At 46.5% G+C, this 17458-nt stretch overlaps 1 protein-coding gene across 4 annotated transcripts in view; it reads left to right on the top strand.

Moving 5' to 3' along the window:
- The window catches only part of COL18A1 (collagen type XVIII alpha 1 chain), a 199717-nt gene that overhangs the window by 94902 nt on the left and 87357 nt on the right, over window positions 1–17458 (top strand). For 2 of the 4 annotated variants that reach the window (XM_044422717.1, XM_044422716.1), the window contains exon 1: window positions 15487–16217. The exons of 1 other annotated variant lie outside the window; for it this stretch is intronic. In XM_044422717.1, coding sequence (XP_044278652.1) covers window positions 15578–16217 — 640 coding nt within the window. In that variant the 5' untranslated portion in view covers window positions 15487–15577. Of the gene's footprint in view, window positions 1–15486; window positions 17112–17458 lie in introns of those variants that run through there. One more of the 4 variants, XM_044422714.1, reaches the window with a different exon arrangement.

The raw sequence follows: 17458 nt of genomic DNA, 5'->3' as shown, positions 1-17458 counted from the left end.
TCAGGGTCCTTTGAGAACAAGGGGAATATGTGAAAACAGTTATTTGAAGAAGAAATGAATGCATTCTCACTGAGGGTGGGCGAGGTTCTTTTTATCTCTGAGGCTGAAAGGAGCCTCCCTCTTGGAGGGACCGTTGCTCCAGCCGTTGCTCCAGCCGTTGTTCTCAGAAAGCTGAAAACAGTGGAGAGGTGGGTGTTGTCAGTGATAACTGCCAGGGCTAGGACATGAAAAGATGTGTTGTGAAGTCTGAGAAAAAAGCCAGAAGAAAGAGGGGAGTCTCTTTGTACTGCTGCATGCTTGGGAGGAAGAAATTGAGACATGTATTAGAAATGCACATTGGCAAAATCAGTAGTCTTCTGACTTGGGACCTGCTTTTTCACCTCAGTCTGCAACATGGGACTGAATTTATTTCCTCATGCATGCATCCATCCCCCTTTCTTTCTACTCCCCTCCCCCTTTCTCCTTTTGATAAAAATGCCTTTAACCAGAAATAATGGTGGGTGTGACACAGATGCTATTTAGTTATTGTAATGGGAACCATGATTTAACACCAATAGGTTGAACCTTGCGAGCATTGCAGGAGCTCAGTTAAACATTCCTACAACAAAACATGTAGAAGGTATGGGAAGGTGTGTTGTATTAAATATGCATTCTGTCTATCTGTTGTGGGGAATGCAGAATACTAGGCAGTGATACTTTGGCAAGTTAGGCTTCTGAAAGCTCACCGCTGTTTTCATAGGAAAAGAGGGCTTGTGGATCAGTCTGTCTTCACAGTATTTTAAAAAACAGCTTGTCTACTTGGGGATTTTATTAGAATACTTGAAGAATGATTTTATAGGCTTATTTAAAGTTATAGAAACAAAGTGGGTCAGAAGGGGCTTCCTGGGCCATCTAGTCTGACCCCCGGCTCCAGCCAGCTCCGCTCATGACATGCCTACCATGTGCATGTCTAGCCTATCCTTGAACACCCACACCGATGGGGGCTTCAACCACCTCCTGTGGAAGCCCATTCCATTATATGTATGTAAGTGGACTCCACAAAGAAACAGCAAACTGCGGAGTAGGGGGAGTAATTGCACTCCTTACATACATTCAGCATTTTCCCCATCCCACCAAACTTTGGTTCTAGGAAAAAGGCTGAGAAGTGAAACATAGAAACAGAGCGAGTCAGAAGGGGTCTCCCGGGCCATCTAGTCTGACCTCCGGCACCAGCCAGCTCCGCTCACGACATGCCCACCAAACTGCACACAACTTTCACAGTTTGCGTTACACTGGCTGACTGCCTCTTAATCCCTGCAGCCCTAAGTGGTGCACTGCATATGGGACTAGCAGTGTAGTCTGGGGGGGCTGCTGGTTCAAATCCCAGCTAATCCTGACAGTCGTATGGGAATACTGGGACAGGCAGGAAAAATGTGGTACTGAAGAAATATTTCAGCTGCCTGAAAGCCATCTGTACTGGCATTGTTTGTTTCATATCTATACTTTCCCACAGCTAAAGCTCTCTGGGAGGTTTACAATAGTCTATAAAGCAGACATTAACAACAGGACTTTTTTTCTGAGTCAGTATGGATAGGATTGCGCTCTTGATTGATTGTCCTATCAGGTTTTGTGCTGTGGCAATAGCTAGTAGTAAACTCCCAGTGTAAAGTCACTAATAAACGTTAATTATTGCATATTGTGCTTTTGGTTCACCTTCATATGAAAACACACACACACACACACACACAGCCCTCCCAAATTCACTTCTGGTATGAAACTAGTTTATTCTTCATTGGCAAAGGAGTATACAGCAAAGCCAGAAGACAAATTTACTAGCTGTCAGATCTGGATAAACTTTGAGCCTCCTCCATCAGATGCAGGCATGCACATGAATAAGTATCTGTGGTGCTGGAACCGATGTGAGGAACAGTGAGACCTACCTGGTCTCCTTGCTTTAGCCATGATGCTGTTGCAGTGAGCATACCTGGAGTATGTGTTTTGGTTTGCATTCTTCAGATGCCTGCATTCGATGGAGTGGACTGAAAGTTTATCCAAATGACTGACAGTAATGGTGGTCTGGTTTCTGTACACAGTGCTTAGGGAGTAACTCCCACTGACACGAATGGAGATTACTTCTGAGTAACTATGCATTGGATTGATTGTACTTCTTGGTTCTGCCTTTTCCTTTACAGTTTGCTAGCTTCTACTTTGGATCTATCACTTAATATAAACAAAACCAGTTCTAAAGATGATATTTAATGAGTTGAATAGGTTTTTTAAAATAAAATATATCAGTTGAAGCACAGAGCATGTCTAAATCCTGTACCAAGGTGTAAAATCTCATACTTTCCTTGTTTATTCTACCCCACTTCTATGTTCTCACATGCTGGTTGTTGAATGTATTAGAAATGTGCATTCAGCTCCAATCACTAGCAGAAATAAAGAAAAGACTGGAAGAGAGAGTGGAAGGAAAAAAGTTACAGTTGTATAAGGTGCTGTATAAGGTGTGCATTATTTATCCCCTTTTCCTAAAAACTGAAGCAAAAGAGGAAATGTGATTTTGCTTTCTTTCTCTTCTGCTGCATGGCAAGTAAATCTGCATGTGTCCGTCGTACATATAAAAGAAAACAAGGGCAGTGGTCCCCAACCATTTTGGCACCAGGGACCAGTTTCGTGGAAGACCATTTTTCCATAGATGGGGGTGGGGGGAATGGCTTTGGGATGTTTCAAGTGCATTACATTTATTGTGCACTTTATTTCTGTTATTTACATTGCAATATATAATGAAATAATTATACAATTCCCCATAATGCTAGAGGCCCAAGACCCAAAATGGCCTTGCAGTGGCGGTGCAGGGCCTCAAATAGGCCTCACGGCTCTTCGTTGCTGCCTCACTTGCTCCACCTCCCTCTGACCTGCTTCCCAGGTTCCCTTGCCACTCACACACACCCTCCCCGGCTTCGCTGCAGCCTCCTCCTCCTCTGGAGGCCCAAGACCCAAAAGAGCCCTAATGATAATGTGTACTTGCAGCTGCTTCCCAGCCGCAATGCTAGCGCTGCGGAGTGGCTGCAAATACAGATGAAGCTTGGCTCACTTGCTGGCTGCTCTCCTCCTGCTGTGCGGCCCGGTTCCTAACAGGCCGCGGTGGTCTGCGGCCTGGGGGTTGAAGACCCCTGGACTAGAGGGTTACAATATAAGTTCAGAAATACACAAGCTGTTTCTGAATACAGGAGATACTAAAATATTAACAGTGAAAGTAACACATTCTTACTTTGCCTATTGGAAAAAGAATAAACAAGCATTTGGGGCTGTAGCCTTATGCATACTTATCTGGGAGTAAGTTCTGTTGAAAGCAGTGATATTTACTTGTGAGTAGACATGCATTGGGTCACACTGTAAGTGATCTTAAGGAAGATCTGCACCTAGTGCCATATTGCCAAGGTGTCATCACTGTGCCAATTTATGCAACTTTTGCATTCCCTATGCAGTATTTCATGGCTTGGAATAAGAGAAGGGTTGCACTCTCCACTCCAGAGAAAGCAGGCTATAATGTACCTGCCCATCCATGTAGCAATTGCCATTTAGAAATTAGCAAATGCTGTGTTCTATGAAACAGCAGCAGAAAATGCTTTATAGCATTTTTGTAAAGGCATAAATGCTTTATCGCATTTTCTGTGATGCATTAATTGTCGCTAACTCCACTGCAGCAATGTATTCTGCAACATTAATTGTATGGAGGTCATTTGCAAATAGCTCTTTGGATTTTTGGCAACTTGCTGCATTGGGACATTTGCAGGCCCACAATAGGTTTGTTCATCAATATGTACTAATTTTATATTGTTAGGGACACCTTTTGGATAAATATTGGCATCTTTTTGAATACTACGCAAAGTGAGGAGAGATGGCTATGTCCTTCTGAGACTTTGCATTCTGGCTGACTACTCTCCAGTACTCTAGGCTCATATACTGCTGAATGGTCATGACCAGAGCTGGCCAATTCACGAGCCATAAGCTCAAAAGAGTCAATATTGCAGTGACTTGCATGGATTTTCCAGTCTTTCAAACATCAAGGAGATCAAGCATTTCTTGGCGTCTTCAAAAGGTTCCCACAAAATTTTTCTTACCTGTAGTACTTTGAAAGATGTTCTCGATGAAAGAAATCAATATATTGGGCCAGTAATCAGTACCCCCACACCCATCAAGCACCACCTGCACACTGGAAGCCATGTATTGTTCTAAACAATTGTGCAACTGCTCTGTAACTGAATGTTCTTGTACAAGTTAATTGTGGCAAGTCACTACCTGCACAACAACAACAGTAATAACCTGAGGCTCAGGTGTGAGGGAGAAGCTGGGAGACTCTGTAATTTATGTAAATAATATTTGATTGTTTTCCTGTTAAACTTGTGATGGCAAACCTATGGCACGTGTGCCACAGCAGGCACGCCGAGCCCTCTCTGTTGGCACGCGAGCCAAGTTGCCCCAGCATCACCCCAGCAGCCATGCACACATTCGGAAGGAGTAACGGCGCCAGGCGACGACGTCACTCATTAACCACGACTCGCCGCAAGAGGCAGCATCGAACAGGTGGCCAGAGGCAGGCGCAACAGCCGCGGCGGGTGTGCCAGGAAGGGAGCAGACAAGCAGGGAGCGGGCGTGCTGGGTGCTGGCAGGGGCGCTCTCCTCCTGCCTCCTCTTCCTCCCCCCGGCCCGCAGCATGTGAGCGGCCGCCCAGGCCGCCCTGCTAGCGCAGCGGTGGGACCCTGCCGACTCAGTAGCTGCAGGTGCAGTCAGGCAGCTGTGCACCCGCTCCCGGGTTGGGCTCCCGTGCCAGTGGCCGCGGGGCGGGGGAAGCTGGGCACAGGGAGCGAGCAGCAGGGTTGAGGCGGTGGAGCAGCAGCAGCAGCAGCAGCTGACATGAGGAGGAGGAGAGAAAGGGCGCCCGGGATCGATATGGCGCTTCCCGGGGAAGGAGGCCAACACAAGAAAAAGTGGAGGCTGGAACTGCTGCGAAGTGAGAGGAGTGGGCACGTGGCGGGGACCCCCCTCCCCACCCAACCCCACTCGCCAAGGCTTGGCAGCGCCGTCGGGACGCCTCGAGGAAGATCCCAACGGAAGCATGGAAAGGATCAGCAATAGCCTCTCCTCACCTTTAGTTTAGGTCTCTCTCCCCACCACTCCGCCCCTCCACTTTCAACTTTCAAGCACCACCGGAGCTCGTGCGGCATTCCTGGTGGCTGGTTTGAGGGCAAGGAGGGAGGGAGGGAGTGCGCGCGCCCGGGGGCAAGCAAGCCCAGCGTTCCCCGACTTGGGGGCCCTGAACATGCACATGGCTCCTTCTCTCTGTTATTGTGTTTTTCTTTTAAGACAAAAGATGTTAATGTATGAGCTACTTTTTTCTAAACTAAAACCTTAGTATTCAGGTTTTATTGCAGTGTTGGCACTTTGTGATAAATAAGTGGGTTCTGGGTTGCAGTTTGAGCACTCGGTCTCTAAAAGGTTCTCCATCACTGGCCTATGGCTATAAACAATAAAGGTATAGCACTACCACTACTCTGGTGCAAATGAAGCAGGAATGCAGGGTTGACACGGTGGGCAGAGAATGGATCCAGCAGTACTGAAAAATAATTTTCACTGGACAAAAGCTGTAGCACTACACCTCTGCCTGTGTTAACCGTATGAACTTAAGTCCTGCCTGCCGGACCAAAATTGGTTTGCTGGGCAATAGGATACTGCTTGTACTTGCCTGCTCAGGAATTCTGGAGTGGCATCTTTTTTTCTCTTTGCTTTTGCAAAAGTGCATGGACAGATGCTAATGACTTTTTCTGCCAAACAAAATGAAACATTGGCAATCTCCACAGGTAAAAATGCAGCAGACCACTCCTCAGCACCTGGTGGAGTCACACCCTAGCCTCAAACAGAGCTCCCCCATCCCTCTCTCTTTGCTGCCTAACCTTTTTGCAACTTTCCAGGACAGGCAATGGCAGTGCAAGGTGAGCTGCGTACACGTGAACCTGTACTTCACAAGCAAACATCAGAAAGACGAAAAAAGCATTGTACCAGTAGTGGAGCAATTTCTAGAATAAAATTTATTTATTTATTTATTTAAACCGTCTGTATGCTATCCTTTATACATGGCATCTCGGGATGGCTTAAAATCATTACAACAACCGCAATAAAACAGCAATAAATAACAGTTAACAATTAACCAAAATATGCAATTAATTAAGTTAAATAAAAGCAACTGTTAAACATTAAATTTTAAATTAGTTTTTAAAATAACAGTTAAAAATGTTTTAACCTGGTGCTGAAAAGCATATAAACTCGGCGCCAGGTGCACCTCTCCAGGAAGTGCATTCCATAATCTGGGTGTCACTGCAGAGAAGGCCCTCTTTCGAATAGATATCCTTTTTACCTCCTTCAGGGAGGGTTCTCGGAGCAGGGCCTCTCCCGCAGATCTTAAGTGGCGTGAGGGCATATAAGGAAGGAGAAAATGCCACAGAAAATGTTAAAAAGACAGAATATTTCATTTCATTTCAATACTGCCCAACAGCCAAACCTCTCTAGAATATAGATCATGTTGTGTGTTGTAGCAGTAACCCTGGAATTAAAATAATGGGGAAAAGCACCCTGATGCAGACTGCCCTTTAGATGTTTGTAATTTCCATGTAAGTGCCATATTGACATGTTTTGTTCTGAATTTTTAAACAAACAAACAAACAAACCAGGAGGCAGACTTCATTTCAGACAACACTCATGTAAATGCATGTAAAGCTGGATTTTTCAAGCTGTTTCCTTTTATGTAATTCCTGCTTTGTGCAATAAATAATGCTGTGCTATGGGCTTTTCCTTGTGAGGAACATTAAGAATTTCTGCTTTTACCTGGAGCTTTGCAGACGCCTTCTAAGAGCTTTGACTGGCATTTCCCCCAGCATGTTGCCATGCCCCTAAACTGTTTTTAATTGTGGGGTTTAATAGTCATTAACATAAAACCAGAAAAGAGTCTTGTGGAACCAGAAAGGCTTAAAAAATCCTTTAAGGTGTCCTGAGACTCTTTGTTCTGTAACAGACTAACACAGCTACCCTCCAGAATATTTTTCCAAAGTTCTTATATGAATGAATCTTGTCAAAACACATTGGCCATATGGCCACCAAAGATGTCTCTTTTGAAAGCACATTTGTTTCAGAGGTGAGGAAGAGAGAAACTGATTCATAACCCAACTCCAGCCTAACCTCACTGAAGTCCAGCTACTGTACCACCTAGAGCCTGCAGGCTTGAGTCACGCAGGAGGGAGCTGTTGTCTCTAAATCCCCTTCTGAGCAGATGTGCTTAAGGTCACACTGTAGGTCCTGTGTATGCTACTTAATTTAAACCTTTCCTGTCTTTCAAGTATTTCTTCCTTGGTTGTGAGTTGCTCTGGACTCCCAGTGGTATCCTGCTCTCATTGCTAACTGTGTCCACAGCCACTTAAGTTCAATAAAGCCAATCAATTGCTGTTCTCAGAGTATTCTCCTTTCCCGCTCCTTTCTGTTTTATCTGATAGTAGATTGGGTTGGCTGACACAAGGAACTCATGACTAGATTTCTTACAGTGGAATCTAATGCATCTCTCCACTTAGATGTGAGCCTCAGTGAGATTGATAGGCTTCCACTCAGGTCAGTGTCTAAAGGATTGCAACGGTAGGGAATTACGGCTGCCTGGTTTTGGTTTTTGTTCCGTCCCTGTCCTATCCTATATCCTATCCTATAGGTTTTGGAATATTTATTTAAAATACAGTTTATTCTATTTATATAGTTTGGTACTGTGTTTTTAATAGCCTTCTTTAATAGCCCATAAGAATAGTTGAAGATTTAGCCTGTGTGAAAAAGTGGCCATCGGCTGGTCTTCAAAATGGTGTGAAATAAGGACGTGAATTTTTCACTGACATGGCAATGTTTGAAAAGAAAAAATCTGGGTTCGGACTACTGAAGAAAAGAAAATGATGACCCTGCCAATGGGACCAGGGCCTGTTTAGCAGACTCACAATATTGTGAGCATACACAGACTGGAATTTGTGTCAAATTGGTCAGAAAGAGAGGAAAGTCTACTGTTAGCAGTTCCCTGATAAGCCAGCCCATTCTGTTCACTCCCCGCCATCCACTGCCCCCCACACAGAACTTCCACAGCTATTCATTGTTGTGAAGAGGAGTCAGATTAGCTGACTCATTAGAGGGGCAGCCCTTGCACAATGGGCATGTTATACAGATGAAAAACAGGAGCCACTTTGTTATAAAATTCTGTTAAAATTGTAAATGTGAAAATGCCTCCTCCTCCTAGAGGAGAGATGGATGAGTTGGCAACAGAGTGACAGCAGAAGCAAAATGAGACTAAGTCTGCCAGCCTGCGATAAATTGCTCACTATTTTGTTGGGAGAGGTTTGTGGCTTTGAGGACTTGTGCTTTAATTGCATCTAAGACTTGTCCTTATTAAGTTAGTGCTGTGAGACCACAGCCAGTTGGGTATGTATGCATAAGAAGCTCCGCTTCTTTAAACTCCAGCAATCTGAAACTTTTTAAATCTGCAGTTTACTGATACTTTTTATTTATTTTCTTGTGCCTTTTGAATATGGAAAGGCCATTTGTCATAAGCTTTTAATGAGATTTAGAAGTAATTGATTTATTAAGACCTGGGGCCAGTAAACAAATTAAGGGACTCTTCCTTTTTAGTGTGTGAATAGCTTTTATCTTGGGCAGATCTGAAAACAAATGGATTGGAAATGAAGGGCAAGAAATTGTTTGGAAGCTAGCTTGGAGGGGTCATCCAGAGGTTTGGGCTGAAGTGTCACCAGTGTGCAGATGACATTCAGCTCTACCTCTCTTTTTCATCCAATCCAGATGAGGCAGTGCCCTGACTCAGGAATGGCCTGGATGAGGGCCAATTAACTGAAGCTCAGTCCAGATAAGACGGAGATACTGTTGGTGGGCAGTCTGTTCATCCATCTGGGAAATTTTCAACCTATCCTGGACAGGGCTGTGTTCTCCCAAAGCAGTGGTGGCAAACCTATGGCACGCGTGCCACAGCGGACATGCTGAGCCCTCTCTGTCGGCACGTGAGCCAAGTCGCCCAGCATCGCCCAGCAGCCGAGCATCAGATAACAGCGTTACATAGGGGCAATGCGCATGCTCAGAAAGGAGTAGCAGCGCCACAACTCATTAGCCATGATTCATCCAAGCTTTCACATGGCCGGTCAGTGCACTGCCAAGGATACACACACACACACACACACACACACACAGTGGTACCTTGGCTCACAAACAATCCGTTCCAGGACTCTGGTTGTGACCCAAATTGGTCATGAGCCAAGTTAAATTTCCCCATAAGGTTCAATGTAAATAAGGTTAATCCTTTCTGTGACTATTTTTTTTAATCAGAAAAATGTGGAGCAAAGTGACAAACAACAAAGATCGTGGCCATCTCCCTCCCCCCCGAGCACGAGTGTGACCATCTGCCCGCCCCCCCCCCCCAGCACGACCGCAGTTGTGCCCGTCATCCCTACATGTGCCCGTCATCCCGGCGCGCTGCGGGGGGAGATATGGGCGCGAACGCAGGTGCGCTCGGGAGGGGGAGATGGCTGAGATTGCAGTTGCGCTCATGCAGGAAAGCCGGGTGCAATCACGGGTGCGCTCGTGCAGGAATGACGGGTGCAAGCTTGGCCATCTCCCCCCCCCGGCCCCCGGCATGATCACGTCCATCTTCCCACTTGGGGGGAGGCGAGATGGCCGCGACTGTGGTCGCCACCCAATGCGGAGTTCACGACCTGAGTCAAAATTTTTATGAAATTTTTGTTTGCAACCCAATTTAGTCGTGAACTGAGGTGTTCGTGAGCCGAGGTACCACTGTATTTGCTTGGACTGGCTATGAGTTTTAGTACATTCGTTTTTATTAATAAAAGATTTTAGCTTTGAGTGTTCTTATGAAAAATTGAAATTTAATATCTAAGATTTAGCAAAGAGATGTTCTAATTAAGAGACTGAGATTCTTATAATGCTGTGCTTTACCCCTGGCATATTTGAATCTGCAGCATCATATTTACTTGTTTTTTCTAAACTAAAACCTCAGTATTCAGGTTTTATTGCAGTGTTGGCACTTTGCGATAAATAAGTGGATTTTGGGTTGCAGTTTGGGCACTCGGTCTCTACAAGGTTCACCATCATTGCCCTAAAGGATAAGGTTTGTAGCTTGGGGGTGCTCCCGGACCCTGAGCTGTCACTTGTTTCACGGGTGGCCTTGGTGGCCAGGAGCACCTTCTATCAGCTTAGACTGCTCTTCCAGCTACATTCCTTCTTGGACAAGCAGAGCCTTGCCACAGTTATCTGTGCACTGGTAACCTCTTGCAAGGATACTTTGACATGCTTTATGTGGGGCTGCCTTTGAAGACATTCCAGGCACTTCAACCAAATCAAAACAGGAGCGCTGTTATTAACAAGGACCAGCCTTAGAGAATACCGTATTTTTCGCTCTATAAGACGCACCTGACCATAAGACGCACCTAGGTTTTAGAGGAGGGATCCATGGAAAGCTTTCTGATAATCACAGGCACATTCCTCATCACTTCCCCATGGGCTTCATTAAAAGATGGGTTGCTATTTGAAAACACACACCGACCTGTGATTAACAGCTTTCACCTGCGCCGGAGGAGGGGGGCGGAGCAGGGCGTGCTGAGTGCGTGCCGGCCAGGTGTGGTGCAGCCGGGCCGGCAGCGTGCCGGTGGTGGTCTTCCGGGCAGCGCGGCGGCGGCAGGTCTTCCCGGGTGGTGGGGGTGAGCAGTCCGTCTCTCCGTGCAGCTGGTGGGTTAAAGCCCGCGGCTCCTCCTCCTCCGCAGCAGGTCTTCCCGGGCGGTGGGGGTGAGCAGTCCGTCTCTCCGTGCGGCCGGCGGGTTAAAGCCCGCGGCTCCTCCTCCTCCGCACGCCTCCCCCTGAGCGGCACAGCTCTCACCTGCGCCGGGGGGGGGAGGGGGCCGGAGCAGTGCGTGCCGAGCGCATGCCGGCCAGGTGGTGCCATGTGGTGCAGGTGGGCCGGCAGTGTCCCGGGCATCGGGCACACACACATTCGCTCTATAAGACACACAGACATTTCCCCTTACTTTTGAGGGGGGAAAAAGTGTGTCTTATAGAGCGAAAAATACGGTATATCATGCTGGGCCTGTGCCAACTGCATTGGCTGCCTGTTATTGCCCTGGCCCAATTCAAAGTGCTCACGCTAACATATCAAGCTTTAAACGGCTTGTGATCGGGATTATCTTAAGGAACGCCTGTCTCCATATATCCCTCAGACTGCTCAGATTGTCAACGGAGGCCCTCCTTCGTGAACCCCCAACAAATGAAGTGAGGGGCGAATTAGCTACAAAAAGGGCCTTCTCTGTTATCGCACCTCATCTTTAGCACTTTTATTATTTGTTTTTGTTGCCAAGTAAAGATCTTTCTATTTAGTATTTGTTTTCAGAATCATGCTTTTATTTGGTTTTCTCTGATAGTTTTATTTTTGCTTATATTATTGCTTATTATCCTCCTGTTTTTGCACTTTATATTAGTTGGATTTTATGTAGGTTATAGCTGGTATTGTTTTATTATATTTATACTATGTTGTTGTTGTTGTTTCTTGTGAGCTAGCCAGAGACCCCTTGGGCTATGGGACAGCATACAAATACATACAATAAACACATACATAAATAAACATGATGGAGTTCTTAGGATGGCTGGATGCATAAGAGGATAGAGTTTTTGCACCTTTGTTAGAAGAAGGAATTTCAGAAGGCATCACTTGTCATGCAGAGTCTATGTGTAGATACTCCTTTTTCTTGACAACAATTAAAGGTTAAGGAACCCTGTCCTCTTCTACATCTGGCCACCTTGCAAAATGCGAGAGAATGCAGAAAATTTCTTTTGATTCTGGGAGACATCCAGTGATGGGATTGGGAGGGAGATAATTATCCTTCCTGCTGTGGTCCCTTGCCTGCTTTCAGAGCCTTCCTTGCAGGGCACCTGCATGAAGAAGGAGAGAGGGAGAAAGTGCACCCCCCCCCCATTCTGGAACATCCCTTGCAAGCTCATTGCAAACTGAAGGTTTGTACTCTTGACTTCATTTTTTTCCTTGAACATTTGTCATGTACAAGAACATCACGACTGAACGACTGTAGTTTTTGGCTGTGAGACTTCCCCAAACCATTTAGCTCAAGAATCATGAAAATTTGGTTTACGTAAATAGGAGTTTGAGTTCAAACCTCGAGGACTTGGCTGTGGAACTTGGAAAAATATTAGATGCAGTCTGACAACAAAGAAACTGCTTCAGTGCAAGATGCACTTTAGATTATGGTGCCTGTGCCAAGATTTTGAGCTTCAACTATCAAGCTCAAAAATGGATGAAAAATGGAATGTTGATTTTCAAACTGACTCTGCCCTGCACAAATAAAGCAGCTCAACCACAAGCACATTGGTGATCAGAGCTGCCTGACGGTGCAGCCCTGGGAATGTTTACTCAGAAGTAAGTCCCTACTAATTTTAGTTGGATTTGCTTCTGTGTAAGCTTGCAAAGGGACACAGCCAATCTTGTATTGTGACACTGTGTACGTCTCTTTGGACTTAAGAGAAGGGGCCTGGAAGATATCTCCTGGAAGTGGGTTTTGATCTGCATGTGCCAACGCAGAATGACCCTCTTTGGTTCTCTAGCAGATATTTCAGCAAAGAAGGGAACTCTGAGCAAAGCTGCATCCACAGAGATTAGGGGAAAGGAAGGAGGAATATCTACAAGAAGATACGTCCATTAATGCAGTCCAGAGCTTTGTTGGATGCATGCCAGCAGCACATCGATCTAGGAGGACTGTGTAGAAGGGGAAGAAGTGGCGTGAGCAGCAGTGCTGGTCCCCAGTTTCAGAAATCCCTTGGGCTGGATGCCCTCAATGTGCCCCGTCCTGGCTCAGTGGATCTGTCAGAATCTTTTCAAAAATCCATCCTGTATGACAGTAAATTTGCATGCATGGCTCTGACCACAACCACAGATACGCATGGCTACTCATCCGTGTTGTCACCCTCTGCTGTCGTGCCCCTTATTCCTCCTCAGCGTTGCATCGCTTGCTTGCTGGACCAGCAGAGAGCCCAGGAGTGAGCAGACAGGGGCATCTCCTGCTGCTGCTCCCCACACCGCTCTTGCCTGGGCCAGAGTGAGCAGCAGGAGAGCAGGCAGGTTGTGCTGCTGAGGAAGAGGAGCAGCACCAGGGTGATCCTGTCGGCAGACCTTTGCTGGGATCTGGACCTTTGGCAGGTGACCTGCCATACCTCCCTTTGATGCTGGTCCTGATGATTGGTGCAAGCAGGTTACAGGGGCAGGCAGCTGGCTGGGGTGCCTTGCACAGGTGAGCTGTGCAGCCGTCAAGAGGCACAGCAACTAGTACAAACAGGTCCAGGATCGTGGGCAGGTCCAAGGAGAGCATCCAGGAGTTTCGATGGACTAGGATGGCATCTGTGAGGAGCCCAGCCATTTCCACCAGTTCAAAGCTAGAGCTGCATTGCAAATTCTGTCCGTTTGCTGAAGTGTGCAAAGGAGATGGAAGGGGATAGGTGGGAGAAACTGGTTTCATACCTTGTGCTTCTAGCAACTGGCTTCAAAAGAGCAAACAATATGGTCAGTGTGGTACCGTGATTTAGAAGAAGGTAAAGATGGGCGAGACTCAGAAGACCACTGGATGGCCTGAGACCATCTCACTCTCAGATTAATTTACCCCACTGTGTGGCTATGAGGATAAAACATTTGCAGGTGGAATGGGGGGAATAGCAGGTAGCCTGGATAAACACCCTAGATGAACTGTGGGATACAAATGTAATAAAATACTTTTCCTGGTCAGGGCAGCCCTAGTTTATATCATCCATGTTGCTAGAAGAAAGACCCATGTTTCAATTTGAAATACAAACTCTCTGCTCTCTCTGCATACAAATTTATGAGTGAGAGTAATCTTGATAGTTCGTTTTCTCAAACATGGCATGTGAATAGGGAGTTGGGATGTCAGAGCAGGTCCATCCACATTAGCCAGCCCTTTAAGAATTTCCAATTATTTGTGAGTTTGTGTGAATTTATAATTAAGGTTCTAGCAGGTTAATGTTTAATTTATTTCATTTTAAATTGCCAGTTACTGGATGTGGTGCTTGTAGACCTACACCCTTCCCTTGAGCTGCCCAGCCCAGGATGCACACAAGCCAAACCAAGAGCTTGGTGCAACTTCTTCAACCTGGGGCACTCTACAGGTGTGCTAGACTACTTCCCCCACAATCCCCAGCCAGCATGGCCATTGACTGGGGATGATTGGAAATTCAATCCAACATCTGACAGGTACCAGGCTGGGAAAGGCTGCCTTAGTTCTTTAGGAAGTAACAGGTTATTTCTGATGGGCAAGTGATGTTTTCAGGTGTTAATATCTACTGTGATGAATGCCTTAACTCTTGCAGGAGAAGCTCAACTTTTCAATTTCAGGGTATGTTAAGTTCTCATGGTTGGCTGAAGAGTGGCAGTGTGATATCTGTGCTCTGGTAGAAATCAGAAGAACCTGATACCATGTCTGATCAGGGAATGGATTGGACAGGACATGTTATGTTTAAACAGAGGGTGCTCAGAAATCCAGCTTTGCTTGCTAAAAGCAAAAATGCATAGGCTTTTGAACTTAGTATGTGCCCTGAGAATTTGGGATGATTGGGTTAGGCATTTTAAGGGTGCAATCCTATGCTTGATTACACAGAAAAAAGTCCTATTACTTGCAGCATTATCCAGTCAGCCATGCAGCTTCTGTAAGAGGGGCAGGAAGTATTAATCTTGTACTTTGTGTGTGTATTTAATAAATATGGTATTGCTTACTCTTGCTGGCAAAAACCAAAATAAGTTAACCATCTAAACAAGCACTTTAGCCCTATTAATTTGAAAGGAAACACTCCCATTAAATCAATTGCATTCAAAAGTGCTTAGCTTTAGATGTAATCTATGAAATAAATGAGTTAATTACAAATCCTTTGCATAAGTCTGCTATAACTATTCTGCTAGTTTTCTTCCCTGTTTTCCCTCCTTTAAAATGATTCATGTAAAGAAAAGAACTTTCACTGCTGATGTTAATGATTTTGAAATTAGCTGCAAACAGCCAGGAAAGGGGAAAAACCTCCGCCTTGTTTTAGTATCAGCTCAGGGCAGGGAGGAGTTTAATGTGCCCAAATACTTTTGTAAGCTTCAGTGGGGGAAAGAGCAAAAGGCTTAATTGTGGAGCAGTTGTGTGGAATTGCTGGCTTCCAGGTATGGCCTTCCATATGTTTGTGCCTTGGGTAAAAGAAATAAAAGGGAATAATTGCTCAGGTGTGCTTTTATAGCATGCACCTCTGTTGCATTGCGGGCTGTGCTGGTTGATTTTAGTGGGAAGCAGGCTGCTGGAGGGGAGGACTCGACTGGCCACACCTCCCGTCGTTCTATATCTGCTTGGAAGAGAGGCTGCCTGCTTCCTCACCCTGGAGCTCCAGAGGACAGACCAATGTGAATTCCTTCATTCACCCCTCACTGCTGCTCAGCACGTTCTCCCCAAGCAACGTTTTAATGGCTCGGACTGAGCTCTCTGCGGGGCTTTTGCTGTTGCTGACCTGTTGCTCAGCCAATGCACAGGGCTGGAGGAGTTGGTGGACTTGGGGGAACCTGGAGAAAACAACCTTTCCTCCCACCGAAGCTGCCAGGACTGAGGAGCAGACCGCACTGCATCCTGGCACGCCTGAAGAGACCACCCCCCTGAATGTGCCCGTTGAGAGCACCACCGAGCAGAAGGGAAGCGTGTGGACTGTCTTGACCCCCGGGAGACCAGACTTGACTGCTGCCACGACCACCCCTCCAGCAGCATCCCTTTCCCAGCTGGAAGGCACAGAAGGAAACATTACAGGGGCAGGGGCAGAGATACTCAGCACAACTGAAGGAAGCGGGAATTTGCTTCAGTTCGGGGATGAGAAGGCAACTGAAGGAGCAAAGACGGAAGAAGCACCTGTGGCTGCAGATCCTGTGACAGCACTGCCCCTCCCTGTTACGGAGCCCGTGAGCATCCAGAACACCACTGCCAACTCCACAGGTGATGTGCAGACCTCAGCGGAAACTGGGCAGCCTGAACTGGCTCTCGCGGTGACTACAAAGCAGGCTGTTCTGTGGAATGAGACCCGAGTCCTCCTAAAGAAGCCTGAGATTCCCCTCCCAGGTAGCGCTTCTTTCTCGTTTTCACCAAATGGTCGTGATGACAGTGGCACCACGCTGGCATTCCAAGAATCGACAGATGCGGGGCAGGAAGGTGCTGCCAGCCCAGAGACAAGGGCAGCCTGGGGAGTGCTCTCAGACAGCCGAGGAACCCCGTCCCATGGGAATGCTTTGGAGATGCAGGCGCCTCGGGCACCTAGCAGCAGCATGCGTGCTGGAATTCCATCCAAGGTGGTGGGTGCTTTAGACAACGGGCTTCTCCGCTCTGTACTAAATTCATACCCATCAGTCTCTCATGGCAATGGAGCCCATAAAAACCACACCTCCCTTAGGCCTGCTGGGATGGTGGTAACCGATGCAAATAAGAATCGCTCTAGGGATTTCGTTGTTTCTAATTCGAGCACAACTAATTTTATGGATTTTCCCCCTGCCAATAACTCTGACTCTCTTGAGTTGCTACTAACCTACGCTATGCAAGATTTTAGCAATAGTAGTGTGGGGCTTGCTTCCTTCTTTCCTGGACTGACTCCAGCAGCTGGCCACTGCTTGCCCTTACCAGGCAAGCTGTCATATTGCAACCACCTGGGCATGAAGCATTTCCGAGTGCCGAATTATTTGCATCATGGCAGTGAGGAGGAAGTTTGGGCTGCTTTGCATGAGTGGGAGGGGCTTCTTAAATCTCGGTGTCACCGCTACTTGGAGTGGTTTTTCTGCTTGCTACTGGTACCTGGGTGCAATGCTTCTCTTCCAATCGCACCTCCACCGTGCCGGGGATTTTGTGAGGCCCTGAAAGATCTGTGTTGGACTCAACTGAAAACAGGGCACCTTCCAATATCATGCGACTCTCTCCCAGCAGAGGATGGTGCATATGCATGTGTATTTGTTAATGTTTCAGCAGGTAATGTGTCAGAGTAATATGTCTTCCTAAATCTTTCTACATCACCAGGTAAGCTAATTTGTGATAAACTCCAGTACCAAAAGCGGTCACTTTGTCAAGCTGTGGCACAAATACACTTCTTTGTCTTTCAGGAAAGAGAAAAATGGTATGAAGGAAGCCACCTTTGGTTTCTCTTCAGAGGGTGCATAAACTCAGCTCTTTATGGGCCAGGCAATAAGCATTGTCCTGATGTGAGCTATGTGTTATGGCATAGGCTGCCATCCTGAAGAATAGACACACAGAGGCATCTGGGCCCAGCTTGGCTAAAACCCAGCCTACAAACCTGTCTGCCTCCTTCACACTCCACC

This window comes from Varanus komodoensis, unplaced genomic scaffold (genome assembly GCF_004798865.1).
Source record: "Varanus komodoensis strain SLA01 unplaced genomic scaffold, ASM479886v1 scaffold134, whole genome shotgun sequence".
Lineage (NCBI taxonomy): Eukaryota > Metazoa > Chordata > Lepidosauria > Squamata > Varanidae > Varanus > Varanus komodoensis.
The sequence above is the reverse complement of the archived record's forward strand: the minus strand, read 5'-3'. Positions and strand labels throughout refer to the sequence as shown.